General features: G+C 59.1%; 1 protein-coding gene across 1 annotated transcript in view; it reads left to right on the top strand.

Moving 5' to 3' along the window:
• MYO7B (myosin VIIB) overlaps nucleotides 1-22,410 on the top strand; it is a 70,232-nt gene that overhangs the window by 43,074 nt on the left and 4,748 nt on the right. The window contains exons 19-37 of the mRNA XM_012649915.1: nucleotides 1,683-1,767; nucleotides 2,990-3,208; nucleotides 4,141-4,311; nucleotides 4,821-5,030; nucleotides 5,163-5,327; nucleotides 8,023-8,150; nucleotides 11,912-12,038; nucleotides 13,176-13,295; nucleotides 14,216-14,389; nucleotides 14,967-15,194; nucleotides 16,320-16,487; nucleotides 17,647-17,764; nucleotides 17,851-17,977; nucleotides 18,848-19,011; nucleotides 19,960-20,141; nucleotides 20,867-20,997; nucleotides 21,194-21,351; nucleotides 21,603-21,756; nucleotides 22,243-22,398. Of these exons, the coding sequence (XP_012505369.1) occupies nucleotides 1,683-1,767; nucleotides 2,990-3,208; nucleotides 4,141-4,311; nucleotides 4,821-5,030; nucleotides 5,163-5,327; nucleotides 8,023-8,150; nucleotides 11,912-12,038; nucleotides 13,176-13,295; nucleotides 14,216-14,389; nucleotides 14,967-15,194; nucleotides 16,320-16,487; nucleotides 17,647-17,764; nucleotides 17,851-17,977; nucleotides 18,848-19,011; nucleotides 19,960-20,141; nucleotides 20,867-20,997; nucleotides 21,194-21,351; nucleotides 21,603-21,756; nucleotides 22,243-22,398 (2,985 nt within the window). The remainder of the gene's footprint in view (nucleotides 1-1,682; nucleotides 1,768-2,989; nucleotides 3,209-4,140; nucleotides 4,312-4,820; nucleotides 5,031-5,162; nucleotides 5,328-8,022; nucleotides 8,151-11,911; nucleotides 12,039-13,175; nucleotides 13,296-14,215; nucleotides 14,390-14,966; nucleotides 15,195-16,319; nucleotides 16,488-17,646; nucleotides 17,765-17,850; nucleotides 17,978-18,847; nucleotides 19,012-19,959; nucleotides 20,142-20,866; nucleotides 20,998-21,193; nucleotides 21,352-21,602; nucleotides 21,757-22,242; nucleotides 22,399-22,410) is intronic.

Raw genomic sequence — 22,410 nt, 5'->3', positions numbered from 1 at the left:
TCTAGCCCGGGCAACACAGTGAGACTCTGTCTCAAAAAAAAAAAAAGAAAAAGAAATGTGCTGTCATCCAGGCTTTGTTGTTCCATTTCTAGAGCATAGGCAAAGTAGATTTAGCATAATTCTCAAGGGCCTTAAGGATTTTCACAATGGTAAATGAGCACTGGCTTCAACTTAAGGTCATCAGCTGCGTTAGCCCCTATCCTTTGAAGGTTTGAAGCCAGGCATTGCCTTCTCCCCTCTAGCTTTGAAATTCGCAAATAGTATCTTCTTCCAATACAAGGCTGTTTCATCTATATGGAAAATCTGTTGTGTAGCCACCTTCATCACTTATCTTAGCTAGATCTTCTGGATAACTTGCTGCAGCTTCTCCATCAGCACTTGCTGCTTCACCTTGCACTTTTATGTTCTGGAGATGGTTTCTTTCCTTAAACCTCATGAACCAGCCTCTGCTAAGCTTCAGACTTCTCTTCTGCAGCTTCCTCGTCTCTCTCAGCCTTCGAAGAATTGAAGAGAGTTAGGGCCTTGCTCTGGATTAGACTTCGGCTTAAGGGAACGTTGTGGCTGGTTTGATCTTCTATCCAGACCACTCAGACTTTCTCTATCTCAGCAATAAGGCTGTTTCGCTTTCTTATCATTTGTGTGCTCACTGGAATAGCACTTTTTAATTTCCTTCAGAAACTTTTCCTTTGCATTCACAACTTGCTAGCTGTTTGGCACAAGAGGCCTGGCTTTCAGCTTATCATGGCTGTCTACATGCCTTCCTCACTAAGCTTAATCATTTCTAGCTTTTGATTTAAAGTGACAGACATGAAACTCTTCCTTTCACTTGAACACTTAGAGGCAATGATAAGGTTATTAATTGGCCTAATTTCAATATCACTGTGTCTCAGGGAATAGTAAGGCCCAAGGAGAGGGAGAGAGGGGAATGGCCACTCGGCGGAGCAGTCAGAACACACACATTTATTGATTAAGTTTGCCATCTTATATGGGTGTGGTTTGTGGCACCCAAAACCAATTACAATGGTAACATCAAAGATCACTGATCACAGATCACTGTAACAGATATAATAATGATGACAAGGTTTGGAAAGAAGCTACTGCAACAGGAGGAATTCTAAGAATTACCAAAATGTGATACAGACACAAAGTGAGCACATGCTGTTGGAAAAATGACACTGATAGACTTGTTTGACTCAAGGTTGTCATAAACCTTCGGTCTATAAAAATGCAGTGTCTGCAAAGTGCAATAAATGAAGGGCGCCTGTGTGGCTATGTGCTCCAAGCTCCCCCGCGGGGATCTCTGCCTCTCCAGAGCCCGACTCTCAGGTCGTCCTCTCTGCGACCAGCCTTGGCCCGGAGGAGGGGTCTGGCAAGGAATAAACAGTTGGGAATGAATTTCAGCCCTTCATAGCTTTGGGGGAGATAGGAAAGAATGAAGAAAAATTTTTGATTACTTTAAAAACTTAACTGTCGTCATTCTCAAATTTGGGTTGTCAACAGTAGATTTTGTGTTTCTGATCTGCCTGTGTCTTTTGGTCTATAAAGGCTTCTGAGAAAGTGTTGTATGTATTCACTGTCCCCAACATTTTATTATCCTTCTTCCCTTCAAAATCAGTTTTCCCCCCAAGGCTTCCAAATGTTTAGGGTTGTTCCACGACCCAGGCTTTCATGTCCCCTTCTAGGAAGGAGTTCCTGAGGCAGAGGCGGGCAGCCGTGACCCTCCAGGCCGGGTGGAGAGGCTACTGCAACAGGAGGAATTTCAAGCTGGTGAGAGAGCTCGCAGGGTAAATGTGTTAACTGTCCAATAACAGGCAAATTTTTGGAGTTTGTTTCTCTGAATGAGAGATTCAGGAGGGAAGAATCAAATCACCCACAGATGCGCTCAGACCTCAGCCCTCCACATTTTCCGTCTTAGCATAGTCTCTAGCCCTTGTGGCCTTGAAAGTGTTCTGCAGATTTGGGGCATCTCCAGAGCTAGACTAGGTGTCCTGCTCTGAAATGGAATAACGCCTATTCCTTCCTAACTACAGGCAACAAAATAAGTAAGTGGATTGGTTATTCTGTTTCAAACACTCCTGATTTTTCTCTTAACCACAGGCACTTGCTCAACAAGTGGACTAGAGCAACCATGGCCGCACCCTGGCGGGCCTCACTTGACCACTTGCCTTTGTCATGGATGTGACTGTGGTTGTGCCGTGGAGTGGTCACATCAGCACGACTGGCTCAGGCCTGTCTGCGTTCCATGCTCACAAAGGGCATAATAGTAGCTGACCTGTAGGGGAAGGTTCCTCGGAGCCTGTTGCTTTGCATGAGTCCTTTTATTTAATGTTAAACCAACCCTATTAGTCAAGGAACTGAGGCACGAAGGGGCTTGGTGGTTTCCCCAAGAGTACACAGTTGGTAAGCTCTAGAGCTGGGGTTTGGATGCAGGGCTGTGTGACTTCCCAGCCCTTAAGCTGGGAAGTTGGTCGTCAATGTGCCAGCAAGGCTCGTTGCAAGGGCCCAGGGGATGTTTGTAGCACAGAAGTGGATGTTCATCCATTTCTTATTTCCCTTTTATTTTAAAGCCGCCCCGTCAGATTAGTTTGGTGGAGCCGGCTGCAGGCCTCTATGCAGGTGTGCTAGCCCCTCACAAGAGGGCCGGGCTTGGTTGGCAGGTGTGAGAAACATTGCCTCTGGAACGCACTTGCCCATGTGAAATCCAATCCAATTCTCTCTGTCCATGGCCCCCAGGAGGCCACTTTATAATTTATGCTATTTCACAAATGCTCATTTAGCACTTACTTGCATGTCAGGCTGTGTTCTAGGTACGTTACAAGCAATAACTGTCTCAGTATGCCCGTGCTCACAGGTGCGTGCGATTCTAGCACCGGCCCTTTGCCAAAAAGCAGCTGACGCTAAGCTAATTCGCGAGGTCTCCTGGGGAATCACTCCCTGTTCCCCAGAGGGCCTTCTCACCCTTGAGCCCGCCTCCCTCTTGCTTTGGCAGATCCTCGTGGGCTTTGAGCGCCTGCAGGCCATCGCCCGGGGCCACCTGCTGGCGAGGCAGTACCAGGCCATGCGGCAGAGGATGGTCCAGCTGCAGGCCCTCTGCAGGGGCTACCTGGTGCGCCAGGAGGTCCAGGCCAAGAAGAGGGCGGTGCTGGTCATTCAGGCCCATGCCAGGGGCGTGGCTGCCCGGCAGAGCTTCCAGCGACGGAAAGCCAATGTAGGTGGTCACCCAACCACTCGGGCAGGTGGGGCCGGCAGCGGCCCAGGTGGGTGAGGGAAGGGAGGAGGGGTGAGCAGCCATGTGGCACTCTCACCAGAAGCCCCTTTGGAAAGTCCCCATCTTCAACCAAGACATTAAAAATTATTCAAGATTGCAGCAAGGATACAGAAGGCAAATTAAGAGGCACCTCCTGGGCTGAAAGACAAGGAGAGACAGCTCTTTCCTCTTTGGCTCTTCTGGCCAAAGTCAGTATTACTGTGGCCCATCAGGCCACCTGGGAGCCTTGGCCACCACCAGGGGCTTGCAGAACCTAGCATGGAGAGGCACAAGATCGGCAGGACAGCCTTATGCCTGGATCTTGGGGGTCGAGCTCCTTGGTCCCCTCCCTTTCGTCTTGGGGGTGATTTTTTGACAAGGGCGGTGGTTCCCCGGGAAGGCACAGGAGATCTTGGCCAGATGGGCTGTGAGAGGCCATTCCTGCTTGGAGGGGAGCAAGACCCCTGGTTACTGGGCTGTGGGTGACAGGTCCAGGGACAGAGAAACACCAAGGGGAGCTGCCCCGGGTCTGGGAGGCTGGGAGGACAGGGAGCAGGGGACAGCACCAGGATGCATCTGCCTGCATTTTGCACCTCGGTTCTGGGGTCCCTGGAGTTTGAGGTGACGCCTCAGGGGCCATGCGGGACCATGTGGGGCTAGGGACAAGCCAGCAACCTCACCTCTCGGGACCTCTGGCTTCCGCTGGGAAACGGAAAGCCCTGCTGGTTGACCTCTAGTCACCCTAGCTCTTAAAATCTACTATTTTAGAGCAAAATATGTTGATCTGGACTAATGAAGGCAGAATGAGGCTTACTAGCTTCTGGAAGGTGCTTGCCCTGTGAAGCAGGCAGAGCTGGGCCAGTGGGTGACCTTCCCCCCGGGGGTGTGTGCAGGCACTGCTGGTCACCCCAGCTGCAGAGAAGAAGAGCCAAAGCGCTCTGCCCGCCAAGAAGCGCAAGTCCATCTACGACACCGTCACCGACACGGAGATGGTGGAGGAAGTGTTCGGCTTCCTCCCTGCCATGATCGGGGGGCAGGAGGGCCAGGCCCCGCCATGCTTCGAGGTGAGACCAGCTGGCCTTTCCTGGGCTGGCTCCCGCTCCTTGAGAAGCCGAGCCCTGGCTCGGCGAGCTGCCGAGTGGTGGCCACGCGTGTGCTCTAGCCCTAGGGGGTCCCACGGTCCCACAGAGAAGAGGGGAGCAAGTGTGGGTTTCTGCCGTCAAACCTTTGCCACTGCAAGGCATCCTAGAGCCTTCACTCTCCGAACACGTCCACGCGGTCATCATGCAGCATTCCCCAGGCCACCCCCAGAGCGCCTTGGGGCTGCCATTCTGCAGAATGTGACCACGGCAGGGAGGGGGAGAAAGCGGAGTAGCAGCACCCCAGGGTGTCCTGTGTGGACCCACCACACCCCACTTGGGGGCCCTCCCGCCTCCTCACTCCGTGTAGCAGGTGCTGGGGCCCCTCAGGAGGAGCTGCTCCACGGCCCCCGCGACGCCCACCCTGCTGGTGGCCGGCCGGCCAGCTGGCTGCTGTCTGCGAGGACTACTGATCTGTGTTCTCCCTCACTCAGGATCTGGAAGCAAAGACCCGGAAGCTGCCTGAGGTTGACCTGGACACAGTCCCCATGGTGGAGGAGCCCGAGGAGGATGTGGATGGCCTGGCCGAGTACACCTTCCCCAAGTTCGCTGCGACTTACTTCCAGAAATCAGCCAGTCACACCCACATCCGGCAGCCCCTCCGATACCCGCTGCTCTACCATGAGGACGACACTGACTGCTCGGTACCCCGTGTTCTCTGGGTAGCTCAGGACACTCCCAGGGCCCGGAGTCCAAGCTGTGGTTCAGAGGGAACAAGGAAGGGGCCCCAGTGCTGGGAGCTGGGTTCCAGCCGGGCCTCTGTGTCGTTTCCCCAGGCCGCCCTGGCTGTGTGGAACGTCATCCTGAGGTTCATGGGTGACCTCCCGGAGCCAGTGCTCTATGCCAGGAGCAGCCAAGGCAGCTCGGTGATGCAGCAGATCTACGACACGCTGGGCAGGGCGAGTGGCGCCCAGAGTCTGCAGCAAGCAGGGTCTGCACAGGTAAGCAGCGTGAGGGCAGCAGGCAGGGGAGGGCCTGGCCCTGGGAAGCTGCACAGGAAAGGGAGACAGGTCCCGGAGCCCTCCCATCGGCACCTCCTACTGAACTCAGCTCCCGAGCCAGGGCACCCGGGTACTTACAGTGACGAATTGCACTCGGACACTCATGAATCCCACGGCATGCCCAGGACTCTTTGGATTATATAATCATTAACGGAGACAGTCCCCTGGACTCTGAATATCGCATTTGACTTAAACTGGATTCAAATGCATGCAACAGTAATAACAACAGCAGATGTCGTCACTGACCGGCAGCCTGCCATGTGCCAGCTGCTTCTCTTCACTCCCCAGGTGGCAGCGCGACAAGGTAGGGATTATTATGTTTGTTTATAGCTAAAGAAATGAAGAAGTGAAATCACTTGTCCCCAAATCATTGTGGACAGGTGTGCGGGACCTGGGCTTTGAATTGTTCTGCTATATTCAAAGACCAAGTTCTTTTTTTATTTTTATTTATTTTTATTTTATTTATATATATTTTTTGAGACAAAGTCTTGCTCTGTCACCCCAGCTAGAGTGCAGTGGCGTCATCATAGCTCACTGTAAGCTCAAACAGTGCTCAAGCAATCCTCCTGCCTCAGCCTCCTGAGTAGCTGGGACTACAGGTGCACACCACGATGCCCAGCTAATTTTTCTATTTTTAGTAGAGACGGGGTCTCGCTCTTGTTCAGGCTGGTCGCGAACATCTAAGCCCAAACAATCCTCCTGCCTCAGCCTCCCAGAGTGCTAGGATTATAGGCATGAGCCACTGTGCCCGGCCCAAAGACCAAGTTCTTGACCTGAGTTCTACCCTGCCCTCCGATGGAAAGTTAATTCGCATCTATTTTGGATCAGAAGTCCTACCTAAGGCCCAGTCGCATGCCATAATCCTAGTGGAACTAACCAAGGAATTATGCAGCAGTGACAGCACTTGGGCCCACCAGTGGCCAGGGCCCGTGACTGCCCCACACGTCCGGGTGCCTGGCCGGGCTCAGCTCGGATGCCTGTGGGGTCCTGTGTGCAGACTACCGTGTAGAGATCTGCAGCCCCGAGCGCACGGCCAACCCAGCCCAGGAAGTGCATGGGAGGTGCCTGGGCCCAGGCCGAGTCCTTGATCTCTGGAGGTGTGGGCTCTACCAGGGCATGTTAGGTATCTGTTGCTGCGTAACCAATTACCCCCAAATTCAGCAGCTTAAAATCGCACAGATTTATTATCTCACACAGTTTCTGAGGGTCAGGATCGGCTTAGCGGGATAGTTCTGGTTCAGGGTCTCTCATGAGGCTGCCGCCAAGCCGTCACCTAGGGCAGGACAGTCCACTCCCAAGATGGCTCACACATGTGGCCGAGGGCAGGAAGCCTCCCTTCCTCCCCACATGGGCTTCTCTGCCAGCTGCCTAAGCATCCTCACAACGTGGCTCCCCTCAGCATGGGCGATCCTAGAAGGAAAGCAAGAAGGAAGATGCAACATCTAGTCTTGAGGTCACGTGCCACACAGGGCGGGAACGTCAGGAGGCGAGGATCACTGGGGCACCTTGGAGGCTGGTGACTGCTCAGGGAAGGGACTCTGGGAGGCAGTCCGGCCACGCTGCACCTCCGGAGGATGGACACGGGGGAAGCAGGACTGGCTGCCTGGAGGTCAGATCTCAGGTTTTCCTTCCTGCACACATTTGTTAAGTACCTGCCACGTGCCCCACACACAGGGCAGTGGGCCGAGCCAGCCCTGCTGCCCTCTGGAGCTGGCCAGGTAGCGTGTCTCTCAGTCAGCCCCCATGTGGCAAACCAGCTTTGCGCCAGCCAGAAGCTGGTGCCTGGCCCCAGACTGGGCTGATCTCGACCCATGTCCAGTCCCACACTGAGCTCCAATTTTGGCAGCAAATTCTTCTCATGACACCGTCATGACAACGTATAGCTTTTACCTAAGGAGACCACTAGATCCTAACAGCTGGGGGCAAGCCCCGCCCTGCCTGGACGCCAGCTTGCAGCCTGGGCTCTTCTGACCCCCTGGCAGAGCTCTCCTGGCAGCGGGCAGAGCCTCCTCTGATTCATCGGCCACATTTTTACTGAGTGCCATGGCTTAGGGCTGCCCTAAGCACCCGGGCTCAGACCCAGTTGGCCCCTGAGAGCTTAACTGGAGAGAGGCACAAGCTTTGGGATCAGAAGAACAGCCCTGAGCCCATCCCAGAAGGATGGTGAGCAGCTTTTGTCGAGTCTCTTGCCATCCCTGGGCCTCCTTTTCCTCGCCCGACAGCGAGGGTGGCGATGTGCACCCGTGAGTGTTGGGAAGCTCGCACGGTGCTGGCGCTCTGTAGCTGAGGCCAGGACATGTCTGGATGAGAGGGACACTCGCTCCCTGCTCTCCCCATTGGCTGCAGGGTCAGCATCACCAAGGTGAGCCCAGGCGTAGGACAGCCCCGAGCCACAGTCATTCTTGAACTGTCCCCTTCCACAGAGGCCCAGCCGCAGGGACAGAGGAACCAAGGAGATCTCCTCCATGAAGCTGACGCGATCCTCCCGGGTCACGGGCCAGGTGAGCCCAGGGCACAGAACCTCAGTCTGTCCCAGCAGGGTTCCAGGCTGTGGCTTCCCTCCCCTTGCACCAGTTTCCTCCTTGGCAAGTGCGGAGAATCACGGCCGTCCTGATGGCCGCCTTTGGGTTTCAAGGTGGCCAGCCAGCTGAACACCGGAGAGGAGGCATCTGAGCCCAGTGGCCCTGTCACAGACCGCCCCATGTCCAACCTGGAGAAGGTGCACTTCATCGTGGGCTGCGCCATCCTGCGGCCTGGCCTCAGGTCAGTGCCCACCCCCGCCCACCCCATGCACGGCGTCAGAGCCCCTCACAGGCTCCCAGCCCAGGGCCACACCCTCCCTGCCCACGAGACGCCCCCCGTCCTGGGGCCTGAAGGCTGGTTCTCAGGACAGCAGGTGTTACCGTCACCCAGGCTTCTCTGCTCGCTCTGCATCAAGGAAACCACGTGGGAAAAACCCAGTCAGGAAAACACATTCATCGCGGGCTGGCGATTGACCTGGGACAGGCTGTCACACAGGGCCCGGTAAATGAGCAGGTTCCTCATTTGCAGTATTCATTTCGCTTTCGATACAACTGGGCTTACAGGAGCTGCTTGGAGGGAATCTGCGAGGCGAGCCTGCGGGCACTGCTTCCCCACCGCGGCTGGCTGAGCTGGTAGATTGTGTCTCCGCGGCGCGGAGCGCCGACTGCGTGCTGCCTTCGGGGACAGACTACTGTATTTTAGGGGTTCACTTACTTTAAGTTAATATTTTTAACCAAATCTGAGAAAGTGTTGGTCATTATTTGTTCAAATAATTTTTTCTAGCTCATTCTCTCTCTTTTCCTTCAAACTCTCATTAAACCGTGTGAGCTGTTTTGAGACCGTCGCGGGCCCCGAGGGTCTGCTCGCCTTTTCTTCTTTCTCTTTTTCTCTGTTCTTTAGAGTGGGTCATTTCTACCATCTGTCTTCCAATTCACTGATCTTTCTCTGTCTTCCCCAACCTGCTCTTATACCCACCTAACAAATGTTTTATTCCAGATATTGTATTTTCAGTTCTAGAATTTGCACTGGGATCTTTTTCACATTTTTGTTTCTCTGCCAAGATTTCCTACTGGCCCACTCAGCGTAAGCACGGCTTTCTTCGTGTCCTTGAGCAGAGTCACAGTAGTTGTTAAACCTTTTCTGCAGATGTACTCTCTGGGTCACCTTGGGGTCAGTCTGCATCAGCTGCCTTTTCTCGTGAGGGTGGCCGTGCCTCCTGTTCTCCCCCGTGTCTGACACTTGGCTGTTGCCTCCTCACGGGTCTAGCACTTTGGGACTGTCTCCTGGACAGTGAGGGTGGTACGTCTAGAGACCCTGGATGCTGTTATGGCGTTCAAAGAGCGTTGACTTTTTGTTCTGGCAGGTGATTAGCTTGGCTGGACTCAAATTCTGTCTGCCACGTGGTGGGCTGCAGCTGGGATCCCTGTGCAGCTATTTCGCCTTAGCTGGTGACATGGCATCTGCCCGGCCATGCAGGGCTCCCCCTTGCTACCCCACCACAAAGGGTCAGCCAGAGATTTAGGATTTTACATGAACAGTTTCGGACTCCCCTTCGCTGGGTCTCTTCGTTGCAGGATTCCTGTCTCACTCGCAAGTTGCACAGTGCCCCAGACTCAGCCCTCTGGTGCTCCAAGCCAGCAAGACCACAGGGCTTCCCGTCAAGTTTAGCCGCCCGCACCACACCAACGGCCAGTCTGCTCACTTAGCTGCTTCTGTTGGTAGTTCTCTCGTGCTTAATCTTCACTGGCCACCACACCCTGCTCCACGGCACACACGTAAAGGTTGTGTCAGAATGAGGTGTGCTGTTGGCTCTTTGGATACCCCATAGGCACTCCCTACGGAGTGGTGTCCAACAGTGACACCCTCACTAATCCCGTGAGAGCTCCTGCAGGCTCAAGCCCCCAGTGAAACATCCCACAGCCTCCTACTGCTGGAGTCTTCTGGAATAATGGGCTGCCTGCTTATGTGGGGGTCCTGTCTAGATGCCTGAAGCCCAGCTCCTTCCACGCATCCTCTTGGCCGGCAGGAAGCTCATGCTTGCCCCACTGAACACTGCGTGTGCAGCTCCCATTCCTGAGTCTTCTCTCTCCACCTTGCCCTGGGCTTAGAATTCTCCAGGAGGAAGCAGACACTGGCCTTTTTTTCCATGGATGTCCCCAGCTCAGGGGACACAAGTCAAGCAGTGGGAAGAACACTGTCACCAGGTTCCCTTCCAGCACCCTGGGGGAGGGCAGTGGGCTTCTGGGGCTCAGTGTGCCTCCCCTGGGACGTGAGAGGGTCTCATCTCTGACAGGCCCGTCCCTATTGGCAGTTCTCCTGGGGTCCCCCTCACAGCCCCCCATCACTTATGGGGAGTAGAAATGGGCCACAGATCTCTCTACTCCCACGAAGTCCCTTCTAGGAATCACCTTCCAAATTTCTCATCTTCTCTCACGCAGCCTAGAGGCGGCATGGTGGCTAGTTGTGTTCTGCTGCTTTTTAGCAAATTCTACAAGAATATTGGATGTTAGCATCCATTTTTCCGTGGCTCTGGGATCTAGCCAAATTCTGAGACAGAAGAAATGTGCTATTCCATGTCTGTCCCACATTCAACACACACTTTTTACGTATATAAGCCCTGGCCTGAGGTCTGGGCATGTGGAGATGAAGATGACATGTGTCTACCCCAGGAGCTTACCCTCTAGTTGGGGACAGGAGAGGACCAGGAAATCCACAACGGCAGCTTGAGCATCTTAGTACGTTCAGGGTCCAGTGGGGGCACCAGGGAGGGGTGGTCTTAGTGCCCTCCTGGGGTGGCCCCCAGGCAGAGGGAAAGGGAGAACAGCTCACCTTTGACATGGCCTGAAGGAGTCTGGAATTCTCAGTGGTTTGTCACAGCTGCGTCATGGAGTTCAGATTCAATTCTAAGGGAAGTGGGAAAAGTTTTAAGCAGCAGAGGACCATGATCATAGCTGACTTCCAGAATGATCTTCCTGGCAGTCACATGGTGGGTGGAGCCTGAGGGTAGGAGGCCAGGCAGGGGCGGCTACAGAGGTCCAGGGAGAGCTGATGAGGGATGGCCCAGAGCTGGGGACAGAGAAGACATCCCGGAGAGAGGTGGTAGGATGTGGTGGCCGGTTGGATCTGGGGGATGAAGAGATGGGTCTAGAATGACCCCAGATTTCCAGCCTGGGTGGATGGCTGGTGGTGGTGTCTGTGGGCTGTAGAGAGGACGTGTGCTGGGGCTCAGGGCAGCCAACTGTGTGCATCTCTTCCCGGCTCTGTGTTGTGACATCATGTTGGCAGCTTGAAATTGGCCTTGGTGGTAACATTTACACCACAGAAATCTGCAAATACAATGAATTGGGGCTTTTTTTCCCCAGGGAGAGTTGGTTGATAAATATTTACCCGCACACCACTGATTACTGGAGGAAAAGTGCGGCCTCTGGATATTTGGGGTTTGAGGCACTAATGGGACACTCCTTTAAGATGATTGAGGCTTGAATTGGTGGGAGGATCCAGGAGAGGCTCCTTGCCAAGAGGTGACAGAGGGGGCAGCTCATGAGCCCATGGGAATGGCAACGGGAGCGGGTCAGGAGGCGAGAGGGCAAGGGGTTCTCTCATGAAGGCCCCACTTCCCTGTCCGCGCTCAGGGAGGGAGAAATCACTGCCTGTCCTAACTGCAGGGTTGGGCAGTGGAGCGGGCAGGTCATGTAGACGGTGCCCCCACCCTGAGGGCCGGTGCAGAGAGGGCTGAGGCAGCACGTGGCAGGGGTGCTGAGGGCAGAGACGGAAAGGGAGGATCAAGGGCTGGGCCTCGGTGAGGCAGGAAGCCACGGGGGCGCAAGCCTGGGGAGAGGCAGTGGCAGTCCTCGGAGGTGAGGAGGCTGGGTGGGGCACGAGGGCTGAGAGGCGCCCCAGGGTCGGGTCCCCCAGAGGGGCAGAAGGACCGTGAGCCCGGGCGCCCCTGTCTCCTCTCCTGCCAGCCCCAGCCTGCCCTCCCAGTGGTCTGTGTCTTTCAGGGATGAGATCTACTGCCAGATCTGCAAGCAAGTCTCGGAGAACTTCAGACCGAGCAGCCTGGCCCGGGGCTGGATCCTGCTCAGTCTCTGCCTGGGCTGCGTCCTGCCCTCCGAGAGGTTCATGAAGGTGGGGCCCGGGGCAGGGGCAGGTTATGCTGGGGCACTGGTGGGCCCCGGGGCCTGGCCTGGGTCTCCTGCCCCTGCGAGCCAGGATGGACAGCAGTGCCTCTGGGCCTCAGTTTCCCCATCTGTATAAAAGGACACTGCCCCTGGCTCCTTCCAGCTCCTATCCAGGGTCTGCAGGGCCAACTGCACTTTGGCTTAGGCGCCAGGACGGCTCTTCAAGACTGAAATGGAATGGCAGATGAAGAGTGGCCTGAAAAGACAGGTGTCCCAGGAGTGGGCCCCTCCTGGAGCTGGGCCGTGCTGCCTCTGTCTCGTCCTTAGAGCTGGAAATGGAGGTGGCTTAGCAGGTGCTTCCAAGCGTTGGAGGCCCCGGGCCTCACTGTTCTAATGTATTACAGCTTTTCGTTCTGATTATAAAAGTGTGGAATGCAGAAAGTTCAAAACGAAAATCAAAGTCATCCCCACACCCAGAGGTCACTTCCATTTAATATTTTCTTCTGGCCTTTTGTGGTGTTACAGTGTCATACTTGTGATCATGCAGAAAACACTTCTTCGCGTGTCCTCTTGGGGACAGCAGGACCCACGGCCACCTGGCCATCTCCCCAGGCACTCGGGCAACTCACAACACCAGTAAACCTTCCAGGCTCTACCCCCCACCCCAAGGCAGGAAGGAACAAAATCTCTGAGACAAAAAGATCGTCAACACATTTTGTCAAATGTGTTTTGGACGTTGACTCATCTGCATTTTTCACTTACGTCCATGATGTTTTCTCACGGCGTAAACCTTCCCGATGCCAGCGGTAACGCCTGGCTCCGCACAGAGTACTGGACTGGGGGTGGACATGCGGGGTCCATCTTCCAGTCACTCATCACCATAGCTACCGCTGTGACCATAAGTGTATATCTACCTTTAGGGTAGGTTTGAGTTATTGGGCTCTGGAATGATGCACTATTCAAACATACTGCCAGACTGCTCCTCAGAGACGTACTGAACTGTATTTCCCCTCACGAGGTGTGTGTGCTCGTCTGAAAGCGTCTTTATAAACTGAGTATCATGGTTTTGAAAATCGGAGTGGGCAGTAAGTAGAAACTGGCCTTCATCCTGAGCATCTGCCTCTCTCCCTTCCTCGCCCCCCAGTATCTCCTGAACTTCATTGGTCGGGGGCCGGCGGGTTATGGGCCCTTCTGCGCTGAGCGCCTGAGACGCACCTACGCCAACGGGGTGCGTGCGGAGCCCCCCACCTGGCTGGAGCTGCAGGTAGGGGCCAGCAGGGGTGGGAAGTGGGCGGTGAGGGGCAGTGCAGGCTGCAGGCCCCCCTAGCACAGCTAGTGGGGTGCCTTCTCCCAAGATAGGACCTTTGTCCTCAAGCTCCTCTGTCTCCTCTGCATTACCTCCCAGGCCAGTGGTCCCTGGGAGTCCCCACTTCACGGGGCGCGGCCTCCCCAGCCTTCAGAGGTGCCTCCACCTCTAGATTTCAGGGCCCGCCTAGCTGGAGGGAAAGATACGTCTGACCCACTCAGCAGCACCACGCTGGGCCAATTGCTCCAGTGTCACCCCTCCCGGGGCATTAGACTGTGAAGAAGGCAGTGGTCACACCAAGGCTGTTGTCCTTGGTGGCAGGCGCTGCCTCATCCTGCTTTGGCAGCTGTGTCGCCTGTGAGTTGTCACAGTATCCTCAGGAAGGGTCACTCAGAACAGCCAGGAGGGGTCCCTGCACCCTGCTCTCCCCACAGTTCTGGTCCAGGCCCAGCCTGGAAGGTGCTCATCTCTATAACCCCGTGGTGCCCTATCCCAGGGGCTGCAGGTCACCCCTGTGAGTCTAAGTCACCTAACCTCACCAACCTCAGCGTTCTCATCGAAAACTGGGGCTGTGCCAGCTGCAGGCGGCACCCCTGGGGCTGCCGAGGTGGGCCTGGAGAAGCACCCAAATGGCTGGACTAACACTGCTCTTGCCCGACGGCCATCCTCCCATAACAAAGCCCTGTTGGCCTGAGCTTTGTTCTCCATGCCGAGCTGTGGCCACGTGGGAGCCCGGGGACCCCACGGGGAAGGGCAAGCGGGGGCAGTGGATTGGGGAGAGAGGGCTGGGGGGTGAGGACTGGCCTCTGGTCTGCGGGTTCCAAGAGCTCACAGGCAGGCAGCTGAGCCCAGGGGCCTGAGTCTCCCTCTGCCCCCAGGCTGTCAAGTCCAAGAAGCACATCCCGATCCAGGTCATCATGGTAACTGGGGAAAGCTTGACCGTCACCGTCGACTCGGCCTCCACATCGAGGGAAATCTGCCTGCACATCGCCCGCAAGCAGGGCCTCAGTGACTACCTGGGCTTCTCCCTCCAGGTCGCCGTGTACGACAAGGTACTGACCAGGCATCGTCTTCCTCCCCACGCACCTGGGCAAAGCACCCCAAAGCTCGAGCCCTCACACCTCGCCAGCCTGGCCCCGGCTGGCCCTCCCGGCCACCAGACACACACGCAGGCAGCCCGTCCTCCTGCCCACACCCTCACATCGTCGGCCCAGCAGCTGCACCTGGGACCCAGCCGTGCTCCACGCATACCTCGTCAGTCCACCCGGCAGCACACGCACGGACGCCAGGCGCTCGCACCACTGCCCTGCTGCCCCCTCCCTCACGCCGGGAGCTGCAGACGCCCTGCAGCAGACACGGAGGGGTGCCCCAGCAGAGCCCACCCAGACACCCAGTGGGGGTGTCCCGCACACTCAGACACACTCACACCCATCGGCCGCACCCATCTGGGAGGAGTGGGGCGGGGGCAGGCCATGCCCGTGAGGAGAAGCCCTCAGGTGTCCACGTGGAACCCACACTGGGTCCTGGGTCCCGGTCTCTGTTCCTCGCATGCGGGTGCCGAGGGCGGGCATCCCCGTGGGTGGGGTGCACAGCAGCCACTAACCCTGCCGCCCCTGACTGTGGCCTCAGTTCTGGTCCCTGGGCAGCGGGCGCGACCACGTGATGGATGCCATCGCCCAGTGTGAGCAGCTGGCCCAGGAGAGGGGCGAGAGCCAGCGCCAGTCCCCCTGGCGCATCTACTTCCGGAAGGAATTCTTCACCCCCTGGCATGACTCCCAGGAGGACCCCGTCAGCACCAAGCTCATCTACCACCAAGTGCTCCGCGGAGTCTGGTCCGGCGAGTACAGCTTCGAGAAGGTGAGGGGCCTCAGAAAGAGCACATTCCAGGTCCAGCCCGGGCTGTGGCCGTCGGAGAGCGCCCCACGGAGGAGGACCTGCTGGCGTCAGAGGCTGTGCGCAACGTGGAGGGGGGGAGGCCGAGGGCAGCGGAACGGGGGCAGGGAGGGGTTTATGGGGTGCAGGGGTGCTGCCCCTTCCAGGCCCGGCCTCCATTTCCTCCTCCCGCGGGCTGCAGGTTTGCCCAGGCCTCTGGGGCCGTGGTAGCAGCAGCAGGCAGGGAAGGCCTCCCAGTCAGCCCAGACCTACCTCGCCGTGGCCGCCCTGGTTACGGGGCAGCAAGGCCTGATGGTCAGGAGTGTGGCCTTGGAGCCCTAGGGTCTGAGTTCAAGTCCCACCTCCACCTCTTCCTGGCAGTGTGACCTTGGGAAGTGCTGTCACCTCGGCGAGCCTCAGGCCCTCACCTGGATGTGCAGGGAGGACTGAGAGCTCTTGCAGGGTAGTTGTGAGAATCGAGGGTGGCCGTGCACCTGCAGTTCTGGGAGCAGCAGGTGAAACCTCCTTGTGCCCAGTCAGGAGGGTGCTACTGTGGGGCCACGTGGAATGGGCACAGGCAGGGAGCCACAGGGGCGCTGGGCCCTGCGAGGTTTTGGTCTCTCTGGAACGGGCTGCTTGGATCCCTCCCTGTGCTGCGCCGTGCTGGGACCTCACACACGCTCCTGCCGGCTGAGTCCCTGCAGACTCCCTACAGTGGCAGCTGCAGGTCTCCCTGGACAAGCGAGGACTGGAGCTCAGACCAGGATAGGCCTTGCCCACCCTCACCCCACCCACAGCAGCAATGTCCGGGTTCCACCTAGGGGCTCAGAGAGGAGCACCCCAGTCCTCAGGCCAAGGCTGCCAGGATTCCCAGCCTGCCAGCGGGAGCGGGCCTGCGGAGGGGCCCAGGCAGGGCATATGGTGGTTCCGTTGGGGAAAGGGCAGGTGCTGCCTAGTGGAGGTGGCGGGACAGGGTGGCCGCCCATGTTCCCAGGTCCTGCCTGAGCAGCTGGCCAGCTCCGCCACGCTGGGGCAAGAGCGGGGCTGTGGCGTAAGGGCGTCCTGGGGAAGGGTGGGCGCTCACCTGTCTGCCCTCCCCCCGCCTCGCAGGAGGAAGGGCTGGTGGAGCTGCTGGCCCGGCACTGCTATGTGCAGCTCGGCGCCTCAGTGGGGGACAAGGCTGTCCGGGAGCTGCTGCCCGGCTGCATCCCCCCCAAGCTGTACAGGACCAAGCCCCCCGAGAAGTGGGCTAGCCTCGTCACTGCCGCCTATGCCAAGGTCAGCCTGCACGCAGCCTGGGCACTCCAGCCCTGAGCTCTCCTTCGGGCGGTGGGGCCCTCGGTGTGCAGAGAGATGGATCCCCTCCCCACATGCCCCAGCCACTGGGGGGCAGGAAGCTTAACCTTGACAGTTAAGCGTAGCCCTGCTTTTCAGATTCAAACAGTCCCACTCAGTTCAAATCCTTGTCACAGCCCTGTGCTGCCTTCTTCCTTCCCAGTTGGCATCTCGGGTGGGCCCCCATGCTGGTCCGTGCTGGGCCCTGGCCTCTAGGCATGAGAGTTCATCCACAGCTGCTGCCCGCTGGCCCTGCCATAGCCTCGGCATCGGTCCTGCCCTCGGGGGCTGCCCTCCTTGTCCCTGGGCCTCTCGGCGTCCCCTCACTGGGCGCATGGGAACCCCTGCCTCAGAGCGTGTGGATGTGCTGAATATTTGATACGTGTTGCGTAGCGCCAAATCGCCCTTCAGATGCGACGCATCAGTTTACGTTCCCAAAGCCAGCATGTGAATATTACTCAGCCACTTTTAAAAGTTGGAACAAGAGAAATAATGTTTTGTTCAACAAGGCGTGAAAAGCAAGTTCAGTTGGGTATTAAGAGCCAGTTTCGGACACAGCGCAGCAGAGGGGAGGGGAGAGGGAAGGTGGGGAAGAGTCCAGAAAGGAGGAAGGAAACCTGGGGACGAGGAGCTAGAGGGAAGGTTGAGGCAGGTCCTGGGCAGAGGCCGATACGCAGAAGAACTCCAGAGGAGACAGGCAGAGGGCGGCACTGAGGACACAGACGCAGCAAGGTGGCCCTGCTGCACCGAGCCAGACAGACCCGCAGGGGGGTGTCGGCAAGAGCGAGCCCAAGCGCACGTGCGCAGACACGTGCAGCTCCTGTGCTGAGCCCCGCCCTGCGGCTGTGGCACCCCGATGAAGAAGAGGGGAAGGCCTGCCTCCCTCCCCAAAACCACCTCCTAAAAGCGCACCCAGGGTTCAGCAGGGTGCACTAGTCCCCGGGAAGTACCCGGGGGCATCCCTGGAGAGTCCTTCTGCAGGCACTGGCCTCGCTTTAGGTAGAGGCATCACAGTGAGCCACCAGCTCATCACCCTGAGCACTGGGCGGGGGATTAGCCAGGGGAGACAGGGCCACTGAGGTGATGCCCGCGTCCCCCACAGGCCCCGTACACCCAGACGCAAGCCGCACCGCTGGCCGTGCAGGAGCAGGTGGTGGACACCGCCTACCTGCAGTGGCCACTGCTCTTCTCCCGGCTCTTTGAAGTCACCACGCTCTCCGGTAATGGCACCAATGGGCGGGGGCAGGTGTGGGCTGGGCACCCTGGGGGCCGGCGTGACCTTCATACTGCTGTCTCCGCTGCCTAGGCCCCTGCCTGCCCAAGACCCAGCTCGTCTTGGCTGTTAACTGGAAGGGGCTGTACTTTCTGGACCAGCAGGAGAAGATGCTGCTGGAACTCTCTTTCCCAGAGATCATGTGTCTGGCCACCAACAGGTGGGGACCTTGAGGGAAGAGGTCCTCTCACAAACTGAGTTCTCGGAATTGGTGCATCTGGGGGCTCAGGGGGAGACAGCAAGAGGGGGTAGCATGTTGTCCCCGGAGCCAGGCTGGGGTGGAGGGACAGGGGTCATCGTGTGCTGCGGCCACTGGACTTGGGAGCCCTCCTGTGCCAGGCCGCACTGCCCGTTAAGCACTTTGTGCACTGCACATGCCCTGGCCTCTCCTCTTTGGGGTGCGGCTCCCCCCGGAAAGTGCGTGAAGCGAGCAGCCTCTCTGGCCACGTGCACTCAGCAGGCGCCTCCCTCCTCACGGGCGACAGCTGTGAGCTCCTCCAGGCCCTGTGGGGAGTCCTGTCCGATCCCTGCCGGACTCCCTAGGTAAAGCACAGCGAAGTGGGCATGGCCACGATAATTGTGGCCAGCGGGCTGTGCCCCTGTGGCTGGCCATGCCGGGCACTTTTGCGTGCCACGAAGCCTCGCAGCGCCACTCGTTCTGCAGATGCATGAACTGAGGCGCACAGCGGCTGGGGAGCGCGGCCAGGGTCCCGGGTTAGCACACGGCAGAGCCAGCAACTCGTCACAGCGCTCATGTTCTTTGCCACGACCCTGGTGTCCGTGTGGTGTCCCTGCACACCAGCCACCTCAGCACCTGCCCAGAGCCAGCCCCACACTCTGGGGCTTCGCACCCCTCCACTGCCTCTGAGGCCCGGGGGGCCCGAGGGGCCGTCATCTGCCCACCAACCACAGTGGTGCCTGGCCTGGCCCCGCCCCGGACAAGCCTCCCTGTTTCCTGGTCTGTAAGTCAGGAGGGGCTGAAGCGGGTGGGGGTGGAGGCAGCCCCTGGTCACGCTGCCTTCCTCCCCAGGGAGGCCCAGGGCGGGCAGAGGCTGCTGCTGTCCACGCTGCACAAGGACTACGAGTTCCTGTCCCCCAGCAGCGTGGCCATCGCCGAGCTCGTGGCCCTGTTCCTGGAGGGCCTGAAGGAGAGATCCGTGTACGCCATGGCCCTGCAGGACAGGAAGGCCACAGGTGCCCGGCAGGGTTGGGTAGGGCGAGGGACAGTGCTTGGGGTCCGTGGGAGACAGCAGGCTCCCTCCATGCACAGCAGCTGTGTGGCACAGAGCAGGGCTCTGGGGCATTGGGGGACAGCTATGGGCAAGGCCCTGGCTCTCTCGGCTACTGTTTCCTCTTCTACAAAAAGAGGGGGTTGAAAGAGGCGGTCCCAAGCTCCCCAAGGCCGGCCTTGCTCAGGACTGCACTGGGAAGGGTCGGCCCCACCCCATAGCCACTCTGCCCGTTGTGCAGATGAGGCACCAGAGGCTCAGAGAGGGAAGGAGCTGGCCCAGGGTCACGTAGCCCAGTGGGTGAGAGCCTAGTTCTCACCCACAGCTCCCCCGCAAGCCAGAGCTCCAGCCAGAGCTGGGCCGTGGGCTGTGGGCAGAGGGGCCAGGTGACAAGGCCCAGGACCTCCGCTGGCTGAGGCTGCTGGCTGCAAGCACAGGCAGTGGGCTGGCGCCATCAGTGCAGGGGCTTCAGAAGGGAGGGGCTCTTTGAGACACAGAGGAAGGGGCTGTGCGTGGGCCTTAGAGTGGTGAGAAAATCAGCCCAGGACGCTGCCCTGTTGCCCACTCCGTCCTCGCCATCTCCCCAGAAGAGAGGGATCATTGCTGTCCCCATTTTACAGAGGAGGAAGTGGGCTAGGGAGCGCACTCCCCAGGGCTGGGGCCACGGCAAAGCCCCTGAAGCCCTGCCCACCCTGGGCTCCACACCTGGGCAGGTGCAGCAGGTGACAGCCCTCTGGGGCCCCAAGGTTCCAACCCCACTGCCACTCACACTTGGAGTGGCCTCGTGCCATGGCTCTGTGCCTCCCTTTCCTCGTTTGTCCAAGGAGACAACTCCTGAAGTGGCAGCACAGCCTCTGGCCCCTGCAGAGCCCTCAGCAAATGGATTTTCTGTCCCTGTGCCCTGGCCTTGCAGATGATCCCACTCTCCTGCCCTTCAAGACGGGGGACTTGTTGGTCCTGACAAAGAAGCAGGGACTTCTGACCTCTGAGAACTGGACCCTGGCTCAAAATGACAGGACGGGCAAGACAGGGCTGGTGCCCACGGCCTGCCTCTACGCCATCCCCACGTTGACCAAGCCCTCGGCGCAGCTGCTGGTATCTCGCAGCATGGGGGGCGGCGCTGGGATGCCCAGCTGGGGGCCTAGCTCAGGGGCCTGCAGCCCACCTGGCAGAGGTCAGCCCTGGGGGTGATCGTGACGCTGGCACAGTGTGTGTACAGTGCCCAGCCCAGCACTTGGCACTTAGTAGGTGCTCAATAAATGGGTGTTCCCTCCCTCTGCCCCACCCTGGGTGCGTCCTGGAAACATACCCAGCCTTTCTCAGCCTCTGCCTCATTTGCACCCTGACCCGAAGGGGCCCAAGTGTCCCTGCCCCAAGAGCCACCTGTCCAGCCCCCGAGACCAGCCTCACAGGGAGGCGGGGAGCAGGTAACAGGGTGCATCCCCACGGGGTGATGTGTGTGCTGGAGCCTGAGCTGGGGCACCGGCAGGCAGGGCTGGGTAGGTGGCCCTGAGGAGAGGCCCCTGGGGAAGGGGACCTGAGGTCTGAGAAACCCAGAGTGGCTGTGACCCCTGCAACAGGAGGTCTGGGATCCGTAGCCATTGGCACTAACGCTACTAAGGGAAAGGAAACAGGCCCTGGGCGGTTGGGTCACGGTCCTGGGTCACACAGTGGGCGACGCGGGACTGGGTAGGCCCCGGCCTGTCCAGCGCTGGGTCTGACGCCTCCTGCATCACGGAGGCAGCCAGGCCAGGAGGCGCCTACGGGAAGGGCCTGGTGGGCAGCGCCTCCTGGGCACCCACAGGCCTGTGCCCCTGCAGAGCTGGCTGGCCGTGTCTCCAGAGAAGCGCAGGCTGGCAGCCCAGGAGGGGCAGCCTGCACGGCCCCCAGCTGCGGAGCAGCCCTGGGAGGAGCCGCACACCCTGGAGGAGTTCGCCTATGAGTTCTTCAGGTGCCCGCCTGCCCTCGGTGCCCGCGGAGGGCTGCAAGGAAGCCTCCCAGGGCGAGGGGGTCCAGGAGGGCTCCTGGCAGGGAGGGGCCGCCCTGACCCTCCCACAGCCATCCCGGGAGGTTGGACAGAGGACAGATAAGCGTGGGTCAGGGAAGGCCTCACAGCAGGCCCTCACGCTGGCCTCTGTCCCTGACAGGGCCCCAGACAAGGGGACGGTGAGCAGAGCCGTGCTGCCGCTGGCCCGCACCCGGGGCCACCTGTGGGCCTACTCCCCTGAGCCACTGCGGCAGCCGCTGCTCAAGCGCGTCCATGCCAGCGCTGACCTGCGGGACATTGCCTGCCGGATCTTTGTGGATATCCTTCCCCAGCCGGCCTGCCCTGGCCGCACGCCAGCCCCACAGACACGGGCACCCCAGTTCCCTGCAAGCCCCACAGCTGCCCCGTGGGGGGCCAGGCCTCACCTCACGGAGCGCCAGGCAGAGCCCACACGCAGCTCTCAGTGTGGGGCTGGGGACAGCGTCAGTGTGGGGCTGGGGCCAGTGCCTAGGCCTGGTCAGGGGTCAGCTTGGGGCCGCCCCCAGCGCCATTCTCCTTGACAGCCACACCCATCCTCAGGTACATGGGTGACTACCCCTCCCGGCAGGCCTGGCCCACCCTGGAACTCACCGACCAGATCTTCTCATTGGCCCTGCAGGACTCGTCCCTCCAGGACGAGGTCTACTGCCAGATCCTGAAGCAGCTGACCCACAACTCCAACAGGTCTGCTGGGGACAGCGGGGTAAGGGTGCGTGGTTTTCATCCCAGCCCCTGAGGCTGGGGCCGCTCAGACGGGAAGCTCCTGGCGGCTGAAGCCCTGCCCGGGCGCCTCCGGCAGCAGAGGGAAGGGCTGGGCCTGGTCTGCTCTGCCGACATACTGGGGTGGTCAGAGCAGGAGGGAACAGCCCTGCTCTGGCCTGCCCGCCCCCACCCTCTCTCCGTGTGACCTAAGTGGGCTGTGGCCTCTCTGAGCCTAGTGTTCTCGGCGCAAATGGGCAAAATGGGCACAATGGCCTCCTCCCCGTTGCGAAGGTGGGAAGCCCTGTGGCGTCGGGCAGCTAGACGTGGGCTGGCGCGCTGCAGCCTTGCTGGTGCCCATCCGCGTCCTCCTCCGTGGGCCCTCCAGGCCTCATGTCCCTGCTCCCCGAGGTGCCTGCCTGGTCTAGGCCCTGGAGAGAGCCCTTCCCTGCTGACGGGCACCACCCCCAGGCGCAGCGAGGACCGGGGCTGGCAGCTGCTGTGGCTCTGCACGGGCCTCTTCCCGCCCAGCAAGGCGCTGCTGCCCCATGCCCAGAAGTTCATAGACACCCGGAGGGGGAAGCTGCTGGCCCCTGACTGCAGCCGCCATGTCCAGAGGGTCCTGAGGTGAGCAGCCAC

The sequence above is a fragment of the Propithecus coquereli genome, unplaced genomic scaffold (genome assembly GCF_000956105.1).
Source record: "Propithecus coquereli isolate 6110/MARCELLA unplaced genomic scaffold, Pcoq_1.0 Scaffold307, whole genome shotgun sequence".
In the NCBI taxonomy this organism is placed as follows: Eukaryota; Metazoa; Chordata; class Mammalia; order Primates; family Indriidae; genus Propithecus; species Propithecus coquereli.
Note: the sequence above shows the minus strand (reverse complement) of the source record. Positions and strands in the feature narration are given on the sequence as shown.